This window comes from Calonectris borealis, chromosome 26 (genome assembly GCF_964195595.1).
Source record: "Calonectris borealis chromosome 26, bCalBor7.hap1.2, whole genome shotgun sequence".
Classification (NCBI taxonomy): Eukaryota; Metazoa; Chordata; class Aves; order Procellariiformes; family Procellariidae; genus Calonectris; species Calonectris borealis.
In genome coordinates, this window is record NC_134337.1 from 5419404 (window position 1) to 5441312 (window position 21909).

Sequence of the window (21909 nt, forward strand, 5' to 3'; positions counted from 1 at the left end):
ATGCAAAAGCATGCAAAGGGTTACAGATGCCTGCAGGTTTTGACCAGCTTTGAGAGCTATGAGCAAAGCTGGGAGGCAGATATTATGGGAATTGTATGCATGCCTGAGCGGGAGGGAGGCTCGGCTGCTTGGCATCCGCTTGTCACATGGTGCCTGTTTGGATGCCAGAGGAAGGATCCTGAGGTTGCCACCCAGAATAGATGCTTGTTCTTAAGCTAATTGCACCCTTTCAGTGATTCTCAAATAATAGAGTGCCAAACTTTCTCTGCTGCGAAAATTCCTGGAAAATGCCTGACACTTTTCATTATGCATTGGAAAGAATGCTTTAAAAGAGCTAACTAGCAAAATAAACAGCTGTTCGTAATTGTAAGATCATAAAAAAGAGTGTTTTATGAGCAGTGAAAAAAAATTTCTGGCTTTATTGAGCTGCTTCAATGGGTTCAGTTCTGACAGGCTTGTGATTTCCCAAGTTACTTCGGGAAGCGCTTGCCAAGTGAGAGCGGGCTGAGGTCCTCAGGGTGCTAGGCTTTGGGCGTCTTCCCATGTCCGAAATGGTACAGACCTGATTCCTCTGTCCGCATTTGTAAAAGCAATGTTTCAGTCAAGTTTTTACAAATGCATTTCCTTCTCAGACGGTGATAAGCACTCGGGAGCTGCTTCCCAGCCCTGCCTGCTCTCCGGGTAGCACTTGCCTTCGCAGCCACCCACCTCCTCCTGCAGCCAGGCAGCAACGCTCTTCCTCTGACAAGAGCACCTGGAAAATGCTGTCGCTGCCTTTATATATATTCAGGCAAGAAAAAACAATGGTCCTGCTTAGGACCAAGCCAAAGCTCATTAACAGAAGCCCCTTGGTACCTTCTGATGGGGGTGGTGTTGCTTTACCGTTTTGTAGTACCAAGCATGGGCTTGCCTGCAAATGAGTGTGAAAATCCCATCTTTAAATTAGAGCGTAACTCTTGAGCCAGGAGCCTGGTTGAATTGGGTATAAAGATGCAGCTGGGGGGATACAGGATCAGCCCAGAAGTGATCAGACTTGGGGCTGGCTCTCCCTTTGTTCACACTGGGTTTGAAATAAAGCTGCTTGTGTGATAAGTGCATTGCCTTGAAGTGCAGCTTGTTAGGACTGAAACAGCAGCGAGGCTGGAAGGCAAAACTCAACTCTCTCATTGCTTGTTACAGCTTAAAAACAATTGGAGCTGGCTTTTCCCCTCTGTTCTTTGAGGGGGTTTAATAAATGAGCTGTGAAAATCTCTCTGGGGAGAGACGATTTTTTAATGTAGCTATCTTTTAAGCATGTGCTTGCCTTATCAACATTTCTTACAAAGTCTTAAAGTGGGGAAATGTTTAAATGGGTTAGGCTCTTCAGTGCCGTTAGCTCTCAACAGGATTTGAGTGCGTAACTCTGTGGTAGCGTGGAAGAAACCAGCCTTAACCTTCAAGCCCAGCAGGCGCAAGCCCTGGTACCAGTGGGTACGTTATGGTGCTGGCTCTTGAGGGCGAGCAAGAACTGCAGGCTGGGGACGTTGCAGTCAGCACTACACTGAATATTGGGAGATTTGGAATCAGCGTATTGCTTTTTTTTTTTTCCTTTTACAGTGATACAGCTCCACGTGGTTCTCTGTGTGCGTTTTGGTCAAGAAACTCAGATTTACTCTATTTTTAAAATCAAAGTTAGTGTGTAGCTTTTCTTTGGATTCTGTTCCGCTCTTAAAGCCACTACACAAAACCCAAGCTCGCAGAGTTCCTTCAGTGTAAGAATGATGTTGCTTGGAAAATGTCAACAGTCTGTGCTAGAAAAAAAGGGAAAGAAACTCTTTCAAAAACCATTTACTATTTTCCATATCGCTTTAGCCAACGTGGAACATGCTCTGCATTTCTATATTATCTTCTGTCCTGGAGGAAGTCAAGGGAACGAGCTTGGCAACAGTTTGGGGTTTTTTTGGGTTTTTTTTGTTTGTTTGTTTTGTTTTTTGTTTTAAAGCCCTGGGACGGGTCGTGCCCGGAGCCCGGTGCCTGGCTGAGCGCTGGTTCCTCCCGAGCCCCGTTCAGGCAGCGGTGCAGGCAGCGCAGGCAGCCTGCCCAGCTGGAGCGCGGCCAGGGTGCCGGGGCCGGGAAGCGTTGGGATGCTTTGGCTGAGCGGTGCTGAGCACCAGCCGCCCCGACGCTCCCGCCGCGGCTCCTGCCAGAGGTGATCTCGGGTGCTGCTCTGTGATCACTTCTCCTCTCCTCGAGTACTGTCAGGGGGAAAAAGCGTTTAAGCAGTTCGCTATAAAACCAAAGGCAGATTTCAGTTCAAACTTTGGCATACAGCGCTCAAGAAAACTGCTGATTCAGCCCTCTGTTCCCAATGCCTTCTCATTACCCCTTGTTTCTTGTTAGCTACCCTGTTTTAATGGCTTTACAAAGATATTTTGCATTTAACATTTGCAGCAGTTCACCTCCATGATGCAGAGCTCAGCTGGGTGAATTTGAGATGAGGTGAGAGACAGTGAAGTAGTTGAATATTGAAGTTTTCCTTTCCTTTGTTTTCTGCTTGTCTTTAAACTCCATTATTTATCTAGTGAAGTTTTCCCCTGCTTCCAGTCCTTGTCAGCAAGAGGGGATTTGTATTTGCAAGGGTTTGTAGGACACGGGTTTCCTATCTTCCAGCCTGTGGGGTGTTGGAAATGTTTTGCAATCCAGAGAAGGCAGATAAAGGTCCTTAGCTCGTGTATCCCCCGCTCAAACCAGCCTCCCAGCTAAATACTGCTTGTAGTCTCAGGCTTGATCTCGCACAGCTGGAGATCACAAAGCAATGGTTAGTCCTGCAGCTGGCTGGTTTTTTCTCCTGGTACTTATCTATCATTTATCGCTGACACCTACGCTCTTCCTGTGCCCATCTGCACCTTCTCAGGGCACAAACCGGTTGCTTTTGCCTTCCCATTTTCACAGCTAGAGCCAGAAACGCTGCCGGCTCGGCGTGGGCGTCGCGCCTGGCGCCAGTGACAGCAGATTTGCGCGGAGCGGCTCCTCTCCGGCAAAGCTTGCGGAGAAGCTCCATGGGAGGACGCTGTGCCCAGCGCCGGGCACAGCCTTGCTGCCTGTGCCTTCGGTTTGACTCTCTTAAAAGAAATACTAAGCGCCAGCCTGGTCTTTCCATATGCATATGCATCCCTTTTATTTATGCTTTTTTTAAACACAGTAATCCCCATCCTGCATCCTGTACTCAATCCTGAAGGTTAAAAGCTGTTTTTGTGCCAACTTCATTATGTAGAAGCCAAATGCTTCTACCAATTAACTTATTACTGTTTTGGAGGGGGCTCAAAAGGCAGATGGAGCGACTGTGCCGGCAATATTAATGACCGCGTTGCAAAGGGTGAGAATTTTATGCAGAGTAATGTAAAAACGTGCTGGCAAACTTGCGAAAGCATTGCTGAGAAATACCAGAGAATGGTGTTTTCCTTCTAGTTCTGAGCTCAGGGTAATAAATAACGTGTGATTTCACAGCATCTCTGCTATACCAGGCTGAAACGCGCTGTCTGTCCTTAAAGGCTGTCAATATTTCACGTCTGAGGACAGGCAATGAGAACGGGACCACCAAAACGTTACAGGCGGGTGGTGGGAGACACGTGGACCATTAACTTTGGGTCACCAACTGCTTCTGTTGGGAAATAAACTACTTTAAAACGTTGTTGGTGGGGTCTGAGGGAGGAAGGGGGAGTGAAGGCACCCAGCCTGCCTGGGTCGGGGTGGTGGCTGCGTGCCGGGGGCTGCAGTGGGAGCTGCGGGGCTGGCTGGATTTTAACTGCATAACTAATGAAGTCTGTGCGTCTAAGTCTCCTGGACAAATGACTGTCCCATAAGACGAAAGCTCCCTGTCAAGCCATTTTCATGAAATTTGCAGGAATTGAATGTCTGTAGCAGTGGCAGAGCTGGATTTGAAATGAGCCAACGGGTTGAGGCATCATTAGCAGTGACCAGCTGAAAGCCAGGCAGCGCGGGGAGGGTTTTTCCTTTGGAAAACTGGCAGAAAATGTGGATTTGTGATATTTGGTTTGCCCTTTTTGGAAAATCATTACAAGACACACTTTATGCCTGCAAAATAGTCCAGTAAAAGATAATTCTTTGTGAAGATTTGTGAAGCTATTTTAGGTGGGCAGTCATTGAAAATCAGATTTCCCAGACATGAACTCAATTATACTGTAGTAATGTGACTTGTTAAGAGGATGTAGAGCAGAGGTAATGATCTCCTTCCTGTGATTTCCCACCTGTAATTAGGATCTAAGTGTGCACAGGGCAAGGAAAACCCGTTACACAGCATTTTTGCAAAAGCAAATCCAGTGCTACTGAGAGAGGCAGACTTCCAGATAGCCTTGTTGTTTGCATTTTTATATAAGGTTTTCAAGAATTGCCCTGTCTTTCTTGATCCCCTCCCATTTCTCCAAACTGTTCTGTGCTGTCGTCTCGTCTAAAGGTTGGACGTCAGATGGCTCAGGGATGAAATGTCAGATTTGCTGCTGCTTTGCTCTGTCACCGCTGTTGAAGCGCCTGGGGTTTAAAGTTAAATGTCAAAGGCATTTTGCAGAACGTGGGAGCCAGATGTGCTCCAAGACTGTGTCTGGGAAGAGTGGAGCAGCTTAATTACCTACATTGACTCTTCTTGGAAGATTTATCTCTGCATTTGGGCTGATACCCGGCGTAAGGAGGTGGTCCTGGAGAGCCACGCTGCACGCAGCGGAGGCTGCCTGGTCTGAGGGTGGTGGATCACGGTGTCTGGCAGCTGCCCGCACATCATGGCTGGCTGTAAGGTGATACGACAGCTTGAGGGCCCTCGGCCAGGTTCTGGGGAAGAGCCGGTGTCTGTAAATACAGCTCACTTACGGGATTAATCATCAGCAGGCATGTTCCTGCCTTGTCGGTGATGCCTGTGTGTGTGATCCGGTTACAGACCGGGGGGAGATGGTGCCTGGGGACCAGTGGGCGGTTGAAGGGGATGGGTCGGGAGCATTGCCGAAAGCAGCCAAAAGGATGGGGGAGACTGTGAAGGAGGAGCAGAGCCGGCCTACCCGGGGAAACACCCGTGGGGCTGCGGCAGGTGGGTCCCCACGGACCTCAGCATCTCTGCCGGGCATGGCCAGCCCGTGCCGTCTTGTGTTCCCGCGGGGAACGTGGCATTTCCAGCTTCTCGGAAGGTGCATTCCTGCGCAGGCGGGTGGGTGCACAGTCCCGCTTTGTTCCCCGAGCCCTCTGAGGAGGCACAGAAGGACTTGCCCCGTGATGCTGCCCATGGGCTCCTTGGAGCCGGCCACAGCCCTCGGTGCCATTTCTGCCTCCTGTTCTCGGGGGCAAAACCCTCCTTGCTCCTCCTGGCACCTCTTGTCCCAGCTCTTCTTCTGGGCTTACACCACCCCGTGAAAATTAAAGCTTTTGTGCTCAAGTCTTTCCTCACCTTTGAATACTGTAATTTCCAGTGGGGAACGTTCAGCACTTGAATAATTGCACCCATTCAGTGTGCCCTGAACAGCACCCACGGCTGCGAGCAGGTCTGAAAGAGCCCAGCTCTGCCCCCAGCCTGGCCTCGCTGCCGGCACAGCTTCAGGACGGCTGCCCTAGAGCGGGTACTTCTACTTTTCAACCCTAAAACCTAGAAGTATTCACCTTCCTTCCGGTTGTGCTACTAAAATAACTGCATTTCCCTGATGGAGGGAGTGTTCGGCTTAATAAAATCAAGGGTAGTCTATACTAATGCAATTGTTTTCTTTTCCATCTGCTGAATTAAAAATCTTGGTGAATTGTTTTGAAAGGAAAACCCGTGGAATAAATAGTCTCTGTTTGCAGAGGTGCAGCAGGACCAGGGCTCTCCCCGTCCCTCAGCCACTGTGTTTGCCCGGGGATGCTCCCGCGCTGCTCCCCCGGCTCCCCCTTGTCCCCGGGTTCACTTGTGGCAGCGCTGCCCTGCCTGGTCACCGAACCGGGGCTTTGGGGACATCGGCTCTGGGCAGGGACACAGCAGCTCTCGTCGATGCTGGGGACCGCTCTGGGCTGTGGTATGGACCCTGCTGAGGCTGAAAGCAAGCTTTCCTGCCAGTCAAAGGACTCATCAGGGCACTGGGGGTCTCTGGGAGGGAGTTAGAGGGTAATGGAAGGGTTAATGGCATTTTCCCAGGCTCTTTAGTGATCACAAGTGACCAGGACCTCAGTAATGTGAGACAGAAACACAAATACACCAATGCATTTAGTTACCAAAGTGGCTTCTTGGTGTAGGAGCAGCCAAAGGCCTTTTAACCCCTGGGCCACCCGCACGCTGCCCCTTTTGCTCCATTAACCTTTTCCCCCCTGCCAAGGGACAGCCTCCGTGCGGTGTCGGGGCGCGCATCGCGTCCCTGGGCGCAGCTGAAGAGGGCGGCTTGCCCTGCCTGGCACCGCGCGTGGGAGAACGTGGGCAGCTCGTGTGGCACGTACCAGAGAAGGGCTTTGGTGGCACAGTTGAATAAGTCACCATTTAGTTATGACTTGAGGGTGTGAGAGATGCCCTGGGCTCCGGGAAAGCCCTTGGCGTGGGAAGGGGAGCTCTCCGAGCTCGTGGGACCCTGTGGGACCCTTTTCCTCCCGGGACCTCCGTCTGACCAAATGCAGACTCAACGTCTTGCTGAACTTTTGAGCTTTTTAACTGAATAAAAGCACAGAGGGAGGGGACCTTGCCTGGGCAGCGTGTCCCCTGCCACGTCTTGTGGTCTCCTCCGGCCATGGGGATTGACGGCGGCCAGCAGCGTGCGTCTGGGAAGCTTGGCCAGTTCACAGCTATTGAACCCTCGCCACAGTCTCGTCCAGAGCACTGCTGAGACGTGAGCTGAGACACAGCTCCTGCCTGGGTCACCGTTATTTGCTGTCATGAACGAGAAGCAGCTGCAGGAGGAAATTGCTGCTGGGATAAGTCGTGCCGGACGCTCTTTGCAGGGTCGAGAGCTGCAGGCTGCCGTGCAGAGCCGGGTCTGCGGTGCAAGGCACGGGGCTCAGCGTCGGCTGGCTCCTGTGTCCGACGGCTCCTCGGGCGGTGGGAGGTCAGCGCTGGGGTGCTTTGCCCAAAGTGGCTTTGCCCATTGCTACAACCACCCCCCTGAGCATCTCAAGGGGGTGTGGATGAGGTGCAGGTTACGACCAATGTACAAGCGGGGAAGCAAGGGTTGGTGCCCTTAAAGAATTCAAGCCAGACCATCTCCTGGCCCCGTGCAATTAGAGAAGTACACATTCTTGCCTCTCTCTGGGTGTTGCATCCATCATCTTTACTAGAGAGGCTCAGCCTGCTGCAAACCCCCAGCTCTGCGGGCTCCTCCTCGGGGTCGTGCCCCGCAGAGCGAAGCGGAGCAGGCTCACGGGAGCCAGAAGGGGAAAGGCGGCTTTTCCAGAGCCATTGCTGTACGAACTGTCCAACAGTTGCTGTTTATAGCTATTGCTCTGCGTGATTAGCAGTTGGCTAATCACCAGGGGCCAGATGCTGCCGCCCCTGGGAGGGGTGGCCGAGGGACACGGCGGGGGCAGACAGTAACCGCTCGCAGGCTGGGCGTCCCCCGTTGCTGTCAGCTCTGTCGTGCTTCCCCCGAGCAGCGTGGGATGGATGGCCTTGGAAAGGAGCTTTGAGGGTGGGGGACCGGTACCCTGTTGTCTCCACCTCTCCTGAGACTGCCGGGGGGTTCGGCAGGGCTGCTGTTGGGTTGGGTTTGCATATGGGTGCTGCTCCATCAGGAACTGGACAAGATGCCCAGATTGTTTCTCCCGGGCAGCACCCAACAGCCACTTTGGAGTTTGGCTGTTGGAACTTCTGCTTTGGTGTAGAAATAGTGATTGAGAAGCTCCCGGACCAGCCCCAGTATCGCCCGCTGCCAGGTGAGGTGCTCACAGGCAGGGTCCCGTGCAGCACTAAAACGGGCTGCTAATGCCAGTGCCATCGGTGGTCCTGTGCCCTAAAACTGCCCCTTACAGCTTCTCATTGAGAAACTTTCCCACCTGTATTTTTTCCTTTTGAATCCATATTTTTCACACCAGTTCCCTTCCTTGTCCCTCTTAAATGAAGTAACATCCTAGTTAAGTAAATGACCATGTATTTTTCCAAATAGTTTGCAATATAAGGAGAATTATTAAATATTTTCCCCCCAAAATAACAAGTAAAAATGATTGCTTTTTCATCTTAGCTGTAACCCACCCTGTGTTCCTTAAATGTCACGTCATGCCCAGGATGCAGCCCATGCAGAAATGATGCCCTGGAGCCCCTTTGTTTTCTACCAAGGACAACTCCAATGAATTGTTGGTTTTTTTTTTTTTTTTCCTTACTCGCATCTCACTCTTGCTGATGAAAGGAAAAGATGCGGAAACAAGCGGCTCCCCGGGAGGGTGGGAAGCTGATTAGCGGGGCTGGTGTGACCCCGATCCCCGCGGTCCCCGGGGCGGCCCCAGCAGCCGGCGGATCAGCTGTCGTGGGGCCAGTTCCCAGCTGCCGCGGGGGCATGGCACGGGTTGGGGGTGAGGGGCCGGCTGGCGAAGGCCACGTTGTCGTCTTCCATGGGAAGTTTCAGGCTTTTACTTTTTTTTTTTTTCCCCCCTGACTGTGGCCGGTTTGTAAAGGTTAAATGGTATTTTCTGATTAAACTGAGTACTCTGGTGATCTCAGCCCATTTCCCACTCATGCCATCTCTTTTGTCTGACCTTGGAGTAACGCTTAACCTCTCCGGACTAGAGTCCCTCTGTGTAATAGAACGACAGTATTTCCTCACGTTACCAGAAGGACAGGATGATAAATTAATTCACATTTATGGAGTGCCGAGATATGACCGTGATAGATTAAGAGTCAGTCCCTGGAGTTATCCCTGCTCTCAGTAGTGATACGCAGCTCTACAAGGGAATGCATTTCCTCCAGAAAGCGTAACCACTGTCTGCGCTCAAATGTTGCAAAATGCAGCCACAGCTCTGAATAGCAGCAAGTGCAATTCTCCCCTTCCTCCTGCATTTTTTAAATATTTCTGAAATTGGAGCGCGGGTCCAGCTGGTCCCGGCTCAAGAGTGCCGCAGGAGGAAGGTCGGGTGAGCTCTGGCTGGCTGATAGCTACTGAGACAAGCTAAAGCATAAATCTCCTTACTGCCGGCATCAGCTCTAAAGTTCAGGGGACCGACGGATTCATTCCCACTCCCTACGCGGAGTCGGGGGGATGCTGCCACGGCTCTCCCTGGCGTGTGCTGGTGGGCGACTTTAGGAAGCCATCCTTGTTCCTGGTGATATCCCGGCGCTTTCTCTCAATGCTTGTTTATTTGCTCGGTTCTTTTAAAACGCATACAGCCTGCAGGGCTTGGGATTGAAAACTCACCCACGTGCGAGGCAGGAGAGTTAGAGGGAGTGAAAGGAAAATGCAGCATACGGCAAAAATCCCATGGAGGGGTGAGACCAGAAACCAGGGGCTGTGAGAAAGAGCCTGTGCGTGTGTTCCTTAAAGATATGTCTCTTAAAGAAAATGGAATGGGAGGAGTGCATGGGCAGTTATCCCGAACAAATCGGTCTGCCTGGAGTTTTTACGGAGGGTTGGCAGTGATGGTGCTGAAAGTGCCTGTCTCTGCAAACCTCTGCTGCTGCAGGTCGTGTTTTGAGAAATGTCCTTTTGTTCAGAGGACAGGAGCAAAGATGTGTTTGGGGACTCCTTTGGGGTTACAGCAGGTATAGAAAATGATCGTCGATAGACACTGGACCATCAGTAATCTTAGCCTAGGACCCATTTCCCATGCCAAGCCTGACTTGCCTTCTTGCCTGTGATTAGAGGGTACGTAGGTCTGAAGCGTTAGTTGCTGAAAGGATGGGAATGACTATTTTTTAAGGGGGAGAAGACAAGATGCAAATGGATTTGCTGGTGTTTGCTCTGACAGTTGTTTCGCAGAACAATTGTGAAAGCCGTACCCAACCTCAGGAACAGACACAAAGCGCTTCTCTCTCCTCCAAACAGAGGCAAGCGGGAAGCGCTGCCTGTCCCATGCGCTGCTGGCTGCCCCCGGGACGGGGCACGCTCCCTCCCTCGGGAGGAAAATGCCAAACCAAACATGATCACGTCTCACCTTCATGATCATTTCTTTCCTTTTTCATGATTGTTTCTTTCTCTTTTTGTGATCATTTCTTTCCTTTTTCATGATCATTTCTTTCTTTTTTGTGATCATTTCTTTCCTTCTTTCCGCCGACTTCTGTGCTGTAATGCAACATTTGCTTTGAATGGCTTCTTACGCACGTTGTAGGGACGCGGCTGTACGTACATCATTTACTGGTGTGCATCTGTGTACGACCGGGGACGTGGGAAGGTGGGTGGATGTGCCCGTCCGTATTGCACAGGTTTCGTGTTGCAGGGTGGGTCCCAGCTCCCTGCGTGGTTCCCGATGGGGATTCACCCGCGTGGTGGCTTTTACCACACGTGAAGAAGGTCCCGTCACTGCCAAACAAAAGCGGGGGGGTAGATTTACGGCCTGGAAGTCAGCAACCCAGAAACCCATCTGATGTGTTACGTTTGGGGGGGCACGGAGAACCCGAATGGAGCAGGAGCAAAATGAAGCCTTTAGTCACTGTTAGGGCGTAGGTATATTCCCTCTAAATCAATGTGTTTCATTATCTGAAACCAAAAGGGTTTTCTCTTTGTGGAAATGTTGCTCTGTGCTATTTAATCAGTATTAATTAAGCGGCTGAAAGGCATTAAATGGTGCTGTAGGAATCTTCTTGGGAACACTAGCTGCTCGAGTTTTACTGTTCCTCTTACAACCATAAATAAGGATAAATGCCTAATTGCTACTGAAAGCATCCTGCTGGACCTAATGAGCTGATAAAAAACAATCCTTCATTGTGGAATTATTTAATTTTATTTAACTTTTGTTTTTATTTAACTTCAACCAGAGATTCCCCTTGCTTACCGTTTCTGTGTCTGCCTCGGAGGGTTCATGCCTGCAGTTGTTTTGCAGCAGTGGGGCTGCAGGGAAGGGTTTTTTTTCCATCGTTATTCTGGAAGGTCTCATTTCATTAAGCTGTTGAGAAGGAAATGAATTTCGGCCCTTCCCTGGTGTTATTTGTGCACCCAGGGGAAGTTCGTGGGCTCTGCCCAGCGTGCCCAGCTTCCCTGGGGCAGGATGAAGGGCAGCGGGGCTGGGGCAGGACATCACACGTGTTGCGGTTTGCAGGGATGTGGTTTGGGGAATTATGACAAAAAGCCGAGTTTTGGCCAAATCAGCCCGGGGGATCGAGGTGCCGGCTTTTGCTGCCTTGGCCCGGAGTGGGTTCATGCCTGACGGTTGCATCTCTACAGCAAGAGGAGATATTTTCACACATCGTCTGCCCTCCAGTGCTGCAAAGCCATGGAGTTTTGAAGGGGGAGCCCGGAGCTTGGGTGGAGAAGCAGCAAGCGGATTATGTGGCATGTGGTTCACGTTCTGCTAACGAGCAGAGCATGCCGGCAGCCTCCTCCGGCCGCTTTCTGCTGGCGGAGGGAGCCCGCGATAGGCAAACTCCCCTCTCCCACCTCTCCTGGCCATGCCGATCAAAGCCAGCGGGAAGCTTGTTGGTGCCGAGCAGATGGGAGCGCTGGCTCGCCGGCGCGGGGGAAGCAGGGATGCTCCGGGGCTGGGGTGTGAGGGTTCGCTAGCTCAGCTCACCACCATCTGTGGAAAGGAGAGATTTCCCCCATCTCAAGGCAGGGAGGAAGCAATGTACATGTTAAATCGACATGTGCATGGAGAAATAGAGAATCAAAGTTTCTTCTCTGTGGCCGTGAGGGTTTGCAGCTCTGCCAGGCTGGTGCGCAGCCCGCTGTGCTGGCCTGGCGTCCCCGAGGGGCTGTGAAGCGAGGAGGCAGTGCCTGCAGAGAAACCCTTCTCCAGTGGTACCATCCACAGCACTCCTGGTGCTGGAGCAGGGCTCTTAAGAGATGGAGAAGGACCTAAAAGAATTTTAAAAGCTGAATTTTTTCCCTTTCCCTGCGGATTTTGAGTGGCTTACAGACAAAGCACTTGGATATGTTTTCTGGTTTAATTATTGGTATGCGAGCGTTGTCTATACATAAGGAGAAACTTGAGAGTGTGAAACTTGCAGCAGAGCGGGGCGATGACCCTGTAACAGCATATGGGCCAGGTATAGTTTCGGTGGCATCCCGTTCACCACATGGCTGTTCGGGTAATCAAGGCACATTCGCCTGGTGGGTGCTGTGACCGTCAGCACCTCTTGGGAGAGGGTGTTGTGGGGGGCTCGTCCCTGCTGGCAGGGGCACATGGCTCCGAACTGAGCAGAGCCAAGGTTGCACATCCACCTCTTGATTTCGGATGCGCCCCATGCTGTGTGGATATTTGGTTGGACTTTGCAAAGTCTCTAGTTTTAAAGGTCCTGTCCTGGGGTTACTCATGCTTTTGTCCAGAGAAAAATGTATTTACAAAAGTGTCTGATGCATCTGGAGAGAGGTCTGGGCCAAGGACTGGGATGTGTTTCTCAACCCAGACTCACAGTTTGTGAGAACTGATGTTGCAGTAGGTCATTGGGGAAATGGAAAGCACCAACAAGTCTGAAAAACACGTCCGAACTCTGGGTAAGTATTTGGGGAAAAAGGCACCTGGGTCCGTCTCACTGCTGTGTCTTGTCTGTAGCTGGAGGGAAGTGGAGCAGGGACGTGGCTTTGGTTGGTGCTCGGGTGCAGGCTCAACGCTGGATGAGAAATGCATTTAAGCGGTTAAATTCCTATTTGATGGCATCACAATCTTGTAACTATTTGTGTGAGATTTTGCTCTGTGTTGTGTTTTTACTGAACATTACGGGCCCAGATTTTGGATCGGGTTTGGGTCCAGCCAGCTCAGAGGCTTCCTGAGCATCCCCAGACTCAACCCCCCTGCCTCCACGGCTCTGGCCATCCCAGGACGTGGCTGCAGGTATGAGGTTGAAGGGCTTGTTCAGCTCTTTGGGCAGCAATCAGATATTGTCTGTGTTGCACAACGGGGCCGGGAGCAAGGATTAAGAAATGCTAAGTCTGGGAAGAAGAGGTCTCATCTGCCCCTTTGCATGGCTCATTTCGGGTCGAGTCAGTCTCAGAAGCAGATGAAGATGTCAGACAGCCTCACGACTCTTAGCATCCCCAGATAAGCACGTTCGTGCCCCTGCCGCAGCTCCAGCCCTCTGTGCTGGGGAGACGTCCCTGTCCCCGGGCGAGGAGCAGCCCTGACAATGCGGGCTGTGTTCTGCGCGGCCGGGGGCTCGCGGCACTGCCTGTCCCCAGCACCCACCTACACGCACAAGCACGGCGGCAGATTGTTCTGATGCGCAGCGAGTCGCACCCACATCTGCCCCGAGACAAAGGGGCCCTGGAGCAGCCCCGGCGTTCGCGCTTCTAAAGGCGGGGATGCATTTTGTGTGTGCCCTGTCGTGGGTTTTATTATTTGCTCTCGGTCGGTGCTGCTCCGCGTGGACCCTCCGTCCTCCCTGGGCGGTCCACCGGCACTGGAAGCGCCGGGTCATTCCCACGTAGCTCTGCCCACGGTTTCAGTCCAGAGCTGCTGTGTGCCTGCTGTTCCCTTTGGCAGCCCAAAAGTTATCTGCAAATTTATCTCTTCCTGATATGCACAGCCCTTACTGTTCTAGTCCCCGTGATGTGATGATATGCTTTTTTGCCTGAGTTAGATGCCCAGATGCCTCCTGTGTATACTCTATGTATCAGTGTTTGGGCCCAGTCCTTTCTGTATTCCCATTTAATGCAAAATCACCCACGTATGCCTGTACGTACAAATATCTCCCAAGCATCTATGCCAGGAACCTACTCCTCAGTGTCACGGCCGTTTCTTTGCACTAACTAGTACCCAGTCTAAAGAACAGGACATATTCTTCGCTTTTCAGGCGCAAAGCAGCACGCAGAGATGTGCGCTCTTTAAACGCCTGCTGTCTTGCATCTTCCCTCCCATCCTACATCTGTGAATGAAGAGGGTTTAAAGCATTTTGTGGTAGTGATGTGAAGCATCAGTATATGAGCATAGTAAGGACACCAGAAATCTCAGCCTTGCTAAATCTCTGGTTGCAGTATGGGCTGATTCAGTTCATAAGTCAGACTTGTGCTTAGTAACAGGCATAAAACCAGCTGATCCATTACTCATTTTAAGCTGTAACTGGAGAAATGGACCGCTTTAAAAAATGAAGGCTACAGATCAAAATGATGTCTTCCCTTAGACAGAAAGCTAAAGAACTAATTTGAAAAGCTTTGTTCAGCATGACCTGATCACAGGGCTGCGGAAGTCCTGGACATGACTTTAATTACTGGCCCAGTCCTATAATTATTCTGTCCTTCAACTATTTTTATTGCAACAGCTGGATTGGAAAATCCTTAGAACGAGCAAAAAAGATCAAAGCAACACTCCCCTCCAAACCCCTTCACAACCTACAATCTGTCATCTGGTGTGACTGGGATGCGCTGGGACGGCGAGTTCCTTTGGGCTTCAGCCCAAGAGCGAGGACCCGGAGACCCCGATCGCACCCAGCAAGGCAGCAAGGGGGGCTGGATGGAGAAACCATTAAGCACATCTTGTTCCCCATAAGGGTAACGGGGAAAAGTGTCCTTAAAAGTTGTCTTGCGCTGGGCTTGAGCCTGCCTGGGGTTCAGGAGAGCTTCCCGGGCCGGGTGTCAGGGCTGTTTCTTTCCCGTGACATCTGCTCCTCGCTGGCTCCCAGCAGCGTTCCCTGCGGTACCCGGAGCCCCCGGCAGCCCCGTGCTTGCCGGGTTTTGTCTGTTGTGCTGGGTCCCCCCTCCCTCCCGCAGTTGCTTCGTACGGGGCTGGGGAACAGCTGAAGGGACAGCAGCATCCAAAGCTGCAGCCGGTTATTTATATTTCATGAAGACGGGCTCTCCTTGCTTGCCAAATGGCCTCTCTGCGCCGCTCCCCTGCCTGGCGACATCCCACCTCGGCGAAAGCCTGTGCGAGGGCCGGGCAGGAGCGGCGCGGAGCAAGGCTGGGGATTTTCCACTGGTTGCTGCCCTGGCGTTATTTTTGTTCTTAGCCGAGAGAGCTGTCTGCACGGCTGATGCCCTTTTTATAACTCTGTTACAGAGAGTTGTAACTCAGCCGTGATGCAACCTCCACCACAGCAGCCTTTCTAAGGAGGATAATTTAATCCTCCTTTTCACTCTTTTTTTAGTCTGCGTTTAGTCTACGGGTTTATTTACAGCAAAATAAAAGGTACGTGTATGGAAGATGCAAATGATAACCTGACAGTGCCCAGGAGGTTTGGATGGGTGCCTTCGGGAGCCCGGCAGCGGCGTGCTGCGCATCCTCACCAGGGACGTCTGGGGAGGGAAGCAGCTGGAGCCCGGCTGGAAACGGGCTTGTTTAGAGACCGGTTGGGAAGGTCCCGCTGTGCCCCGACTCCTGCTAGGGCTGTGCCGGGTCGGTGACAGGCTCTTTGGTACCCGAGGGGGTCTCTGGAGCCGGTCCCCCTGCTATAGGTGGGCTGCACGTCGAGGCAGAGCTCATCCCAGTGCCCCGCCGGAGGGAGTGGATGTTTGCTATGTAGGTATTTCTTGAGCATAAAATACAATTATTATTTTTTTTTTAAACAGCAAATCATCCTTTTCATTTTATCCTGTGGGGACTGTTCGCTGCTTTTGTATTCACTTGCTCTGAGTAACTTCCCGTCAGTCCCAGGGGACAGCGGGGTCCTCCTCCTCCCATCCAAGAGGTCTCTCCAGGGTGTGAGCACCAATAACCCCGTAAGGCTGATTTTCTGCCAGCAGAGCCACCCGGGGGTTGGGAGGGCAGTGGCCACGGGCTTGTACCGGGGTCACCGGAGCCTGGAGACTATTTCTGGCACTGTTCACACCCCCGTCCCTCCGCACAAATGTTTTTGGATTGGAAACACTCTCTCTCCACAATTGCCAAAAGGAAGATGACAGAAATGGGGCTGTAAACAGCTCGGTGACCGCTGGGTTTGTGTTCGTTTTTGCAGCTGAGGATCCGTCTGCACTTGCCGCTGGTCTGCTCGCCCCGGGGGACGCAACTGAGGTCCTAACGCTGCCCAGGCGTCCAAAATGGTCATGCAAAGACACCACCTCGCCTGCGCAGGAATAGCATTCGCTCTCTGCCTTCATCACCTCGTCAGCACCATCGAAGTCCCTCTGGATTGTAAGTTATGGTTTACCCCTCTAAAAACTCCTGCTCAGATGGTCGAGGAGGTAGAGTGAAGATGTGCACTGCCCAGGCGGCTTTCCTGGTCCAGCCTAAGGTTTTCTTTTCTGTTGTTTGTTTTGGAATATTTTTCTTTTTAAACCACATGCCCTGCAGACAGTCACCTAAATCGCTCTCCGATTTAGTCAGTCTATCTCAAAAGCAGAGCAGAGGACTCAAAACCACGTATTAAAATGGGACAGAGCATCCGAGCCAAGCTGGTGAGGAAATCAGGTCTTGGCAAGTCTTCAGCCTGCTGATTTCTGAGGAACATCTCAAGACTCCTGGTGTTCCTACAGAACACGGGCAGCCTTCGGGATGCTCCTTTGTGGAGAACGTGAGCTCGTTGCTTATCTGCTGGGGCAGATGCTGCCGCAATCTGACACCCAGGTCCCCGAGGGCAGCGGGGACCTGGGCAGGTCCTGCAGAGCAATGTGATTTTTCTCTCTCTCTCTGTTGGGACTTTTCAGTTAATTATGAGATGGGAGTTATGTTTTATTCAGAAGATACGGATGGATATGGGGGAGTGAGGAGGAAGGGAAACATGGGCTGATGTTTCTGCTGAATGGGCATCTTCAGACGAGCACATGGGAAACGCGTGACTTGTTTGAATGCACTTGAGATGGGGGTTCATACTGAGAGCTGCTCAGCCACTGTTCTGGAAACCAGTTTCATAATTTCTTTGTGTCCCAGCTTCCTCCTGTAGCGGCTGTTAATAATAATCAGTCTGTCGCTGCAGGGAATCTCTTCCGACAGTGCAAGGCACAGAAATCCTCCAGCAAGCAGTGCATTAGTAGAAAAAGGACAGCTTTTTGCTGGGGTCTAAATTCAGGCTGAAGTGCCGGGGTTGCTCGTGATAGGAGAAATTTCTACCTTGTGGGTTGTTGGTCTGTGGAGTCCTGGGTGTGCTGGCTGTACCCAGGGTACCTCAGCTGATCGCTGTCTCTGGGCAGCAAAATGGGAAGGAAAAATTTGAGGCAGTGACTTTTGGAAATTCGGAAATAACTGAAGAGAAAGGATGAGAAAGCTCTGATTTGCGGAGGGGAATAAATACTTATGTTACTTGAAAAGGAGAGGGTCCCAGACTCGAATCTGAGTCCCTGCTCTGCTCCATTCCAGATGGTTGTGGATGAAAATGTCTGTTCCCCCGGAGTCAGCGCTGTAACACGCACAGGGCGCTCTTGTTCCCAGCATTGGGAATTTGATGCAGAAAGCTCAGTGATTCCTTCAGGCCTGGCTTTGCTAACATCTATAATATTCCAGAAATGCAGGCAGCCGGCATGGAAGCAGGGGCCAGTGCAGTTGGGGAAAACTGAACGGGTCTGCAAACAGCCGCCTTCTGCCATCAGCTTCGTTTTACTGCCATCTCGGGATGGAAGTAGCCTTCAGAGCCATCAGGGGTTTGCTTTCAGCTCCTGTTTAAGCCACCTGGTGATCAGGGCTCCCTTACCCACTGCTTGGCGAGACTGAGCTAATGACAGCATCGCCTGTGCTCGAACGGCTGCAGGTCTGGCCAGGCGGTGGGAAACAGCCCCAGCTGCTCCGGCTTTGTGCAGGGGCTGACAAACGTGCAAATCGCAGGCTCTGTGGGTGCATGAGCTCTATTCCCCACCTACCACCAGCTGTGAAAGTCCTCCCTGCTCCACGGAGATCAGCTCCTTCCCACCCTCCCGGGGGGCTGGGCTGGTGGGCACCCGGCTGCCCACACCGCGGGAGCGGGAGATCTCCCCAGGGAAGTGTTTTGCTCCCCAGACCTTATGTTTTAAGGGCAGAAGCAGCTCGGGAGAGGGCAGCTGCGTGGGCAAAGCCTCAGGGACCCCTCACGGCGGAGGGAACAGCCCTCGCTCACCCTGTGTCGGGGGAGCTGCACTATTTGCTCTTGCTTTTAAGCTTGCCTAGGTGTTTTTTCCCTTCCCCAACCCTAACAAGTTTTCTTCTTTGGATAAAATCCTGCCTGCCCCTGTCCTGGGGACAGGTTATGTATATCTCCCTATATTACAGGCACCTTCTCTGAGTTTGACTGTCACCTAAAAAGCCAGCTAAGGGTTTATCAGGCACATATTAGCCTCTGACTCAGGGGGATGAAACTGGGGGGGCTCGGGGTAAGCCCGGCCATAGGGAAGGGGGGAACATTGCTAACTCCTGTGGGCAACCTGCTGGACCGCGGGGCCCCCAATGCCCGCAGGCAAGTGGTGCAACTACGCCTGTGCCTTCTTTTGGCCCCCAAAAACCCCTGCTGCAGAGGCAGTTGAGAGCTAACAGGACCGCTCAGCAGCAGCTTCTCCCACAGGACAGTAGGTAGGGAGATTAGAACATGCTTGAATTGTAAAATGATTTCTGTGTAGTATTTGCAAGCCCTACAATAACTATACATGTTTATATTTGTGTACATGACGTATATAGGTTTGTTCTTCAATTAACCTTTTGTCTTTTTTCCGTTACGCTTGCACTTTGGGAATAACAGCAAATATTCAGAGTGAATGTAAGTGTTCCCCTCGCCCTCTGTGTATACGTGTCCGTCCCCTCTGCATGGCCGAAACAGGGCACGAGGGGTCCGTACCGAGCAGGGGGCTGGTGGCGGCTGTTGCTTGGCTCGCGGTGTAGGTGGGTGCGTTGCTCGCTCCCGTGGCAGGGCTGGCCAGAGTCAGGACGAGCCACTTCTCCTGCACAGCCAGGCATGGCTGGGAGAGACAGGGGAGGTGCTGGAGCTGCTTGGGAGGAGTGCTTAGGCTCTGCTGCTTTCCCCGGAGAAGGAACCAGACTGTCTTTGCGATGCAAATATCGTTTCTGCAGGGGCTTGTTATTGCTAATGCCACATCTCGGAGGAGAGCAGGCTCCTCTGCCTTGCACGAGCGCGTGTGCGAAGCTCAGCTCCACGTACTGACACGTTTGCAGCATCGCTAGCTCTCGGGGGGAGAACAAACAGCCTCGGACCTGGGCGGCTTCATTCCAGGACAGCCATGGGACTGAGCCCTTCAATTCAGAGTTCAGAAGCAGCGCCAGGTCCTACACTGGCTGCTGGGCTCGTGTGCCCCTTTTCACAAGCCCTGCCCTTCTAAACACCAGTGCCGTGCTCCTTCGGGGTAAACCTGGGAGGTTTTGAGCCTTTTTCTTGCACAGGGAGCACCCGTAAACGTCTTGCAGTGGCTCTTGCAGTGGCTCTCCGGCTCCCTGTCTCAGTGCAGCCCCTGTCTTTGAGGTGCGCAGCCAGGATGCCTTTCAGTCTGATTCAAACAACCTGCGGTAGCAGGAAGATGTGACTGTGAAATTCCTTAATCAGACCAAGATACCAAGTGAGAAACAGGGGCTCCCCAGCACCAAAAGGGAGTCTGGACAGTGCTGGTGGTCCGAGAGGTGATGAGTAGCACACCCCGACAAACGCTGATGGTAATTTCCTCATGTGTTGAAGGGCTTTAAACCACAAACTGTACGTCCAGCCTGGGGAAGAAGCTGAAGTCCCATCAGGATCCACTGCAGGACGGCAGAGAGGGGATTCACCCTCTTTGCACAACCCTCCTCACGGCTCTTCATTTGCTTTGCAGTGCCTCAGCCCCCCACAATCACCAAGCAGTCCGTGAAGGACTACATCGTCGACCCAAGGGATAACATCTTCATTGAATGTGAAGCCAAAGGGAACCCCGTTCCCACGTAAGTGCACCTACAGCCCCTGTTACGCTGCGGCTCTGCTGTTGCTTACAGCTGGCTCTGGAGGAGCTTCCCGCCGGTCGAGCTGTGCCATTTACACCATCAGCTAATCCAGCTGTTGGCTTGCACAGCACAGGTAAGGATCTCGCCGGGTAAATATGGTCCATGGTTGCAAACCCAACCTCTCCCCCATGCTTGCAGTTTTTCCTGGACACGGAACGGGAAGTTCTTCAACGTGGCGAAGGACCCCAAGGTGTCCATGCGGCGGCGGTCAGGGACGCTGGTCATCGACTTCCACAGCGGGGGACGGCCAGAGGACTACGAGGGCGAGTACCAGTGCTTCGCCCGGAACGACTATGGCACCGCTCTCTCCAGCAAAATCCACCTCCAGGTTTCTAGTGAGTAACGGCAGCGGCGCAGAGCAAGCAGCCGCTTGCTGGGGGAGAGCAGGGACTATTTGCATCGTATGAGATTTTGTAGAAGAGGCATGGAGAATATCCAGTGCTCAAACATCTCAGCCTGCTTCATCTGTTGCCTGTGTCGGGATGCATCCAGGCACAGGACCGAGATGAAGGCATGGGGGTTATGGCTGTAGCTAACAGGGAAACACTCGGTATAGATTTAAGGGAATCTTGCACACATAGAAATGAAGTTTGCATTGAGGCCGCTCCATTGAAACCAGGCCAGGTCCAGCGGGAGGAGATCTGCAAAGTCACTACCCTGCCTTCCTCATGCAGTGTCTTTACTTCTTATGGCAGAGTCTCCCCTGTGGCCCAAGGAGAAGGTGGATGTGATAGAGGTGGATGAAGGTGCTCCACTCAGTCTGCAGTGCAACCCGCCGCCCGGCCTGCCTTCTCCCGTCATCTTCTGGATGAGCAGCTGTGAGTCGGGGGAACCCCCTTCCCACCTGGAACCCTGTGGGCAGGCCATCACCTGCAGTCTTTATTTAAAATAACTATGTTTAGGGTCATTACTGCTAGTTCAGAGCTTGGAGGCACCCATACGTGGCCTGGGTCAGGGGTTTCTCCTTTGCACAGCCGCCCGTGGGAGGATCTGACTTGGAGGATCTGTTCTCCCCTGCAGCCATGGAGCCCATCCATCAGGACAAGCGCGTCTCCCAGGGCCAGAACGGCGACCTGTACTTCTCCAACGTCATGCTGCAGGATGCCCAGACAGACTACAGCTGCAACGCACGCTTCCACTTCACCCACACCATTCAGCAGAAAAACCCCTACACCCTCAAGGTGAAAACCAGTAAGTGTCACGCTGATCGCTCAGGATGGGTCTTCCCTGGCCTCTCTCGGGCAGGGTTTTCCTTCCAGACACCTTGTTTCTGTTCTTGACAGCACTGAGACCTACCAGGGAGAAGAGTGGCTTCCTTTATTTTGTTTAGGATAGTGCAGGAACCTGTTTGGACGAGGCATGGTAGTCCTTGGATGGCTACGCTGGCAGGGAGGGCTGGCTGGTTTCCCTCCAGCATCTCAAAGCCTTGCAGCTTCAGGGGTCGAGGGCTGCAGAGGTAGCTTGGTGCAGGTATTGCTACGTCCGTGTGTCTGGGATGAACTTGAAAGCATTTCAATACAGATGGGGCATTCCCCCATCTTTAGGGAAATGTGTAATATCAGGTGATCTTTCCCTAGTTTGAAAAGCTGGAAATAGCCTTGGTTTGCTCCAGGCTTAGGTTTGCGGGGAACCCCCGGCTGTGCTGGTGCTGCACGGGAGGGCTGGGTGTGTGGCAGCCTTGCCCAGCTCAGGATTTACCGACTGACCAGGAGCTGCTGTTTAGCTCCATGGCTCTGGGAGGTGCTGACAGGAGCCTTGAGCCTTTGGGGTCTGAGCGTGTACACGCGGGACACGCTCGGGATGGCCAGAGATCTCAGCTTCACCTCGGTGAAGAGCATCGCCTTGGGGGACAGGAGGAGCACGTGCATGGCGCTCTCCAGGCATGTGAAGAGCCTTTCCATGGGCAGGTCCCGCCACCAGCAGTCTCTTCTCTAGGAACAGGACTGCTTGAAGGAAGGCGAGTGTCTGATGCTAATGCATCTCATGCCAGCTGGCTGGCGGGGACGCTGGCAGAGGGGACATGAG

At 52.4% G+C, this 21909-nt stretch overlaps 1 protein-coding gene across 1 annotated transcript in view; it reads left to right on the forward strand.

Moving 5' to 3' along the window:
• Positions 1–21909, forward strand: part of NFASC (neurofascin) — a 96248-nt gene that overhangs the window by 21351 nt on the left and 52988 nt on the right. Inside the window, exons 2-7 of the mRNA XM_075174105.1 lie at positions 15959–16134; positions 18641–18658; positions 19719–19824; positions 20023–20219; positions 20580–20702; positions 20905–21075. Of these exons, the coding sequence (XP_075030206.1) occupies positions 16041–16134; positions 18641–18658; positions 19719–19824; positions 20023–20219; positions 20580–20702; positions 20905–21075 (709 nt within the window). The 5' untranslated portion in view covers positions 15959–16040. The remainder of the gene's footprint in view (positions 1–15958; positions 16135–18640; positions 18659–19718; positions 19825–20022; positions 20220–20579; positions 20703–20904; positions 21076–21909) is intronic.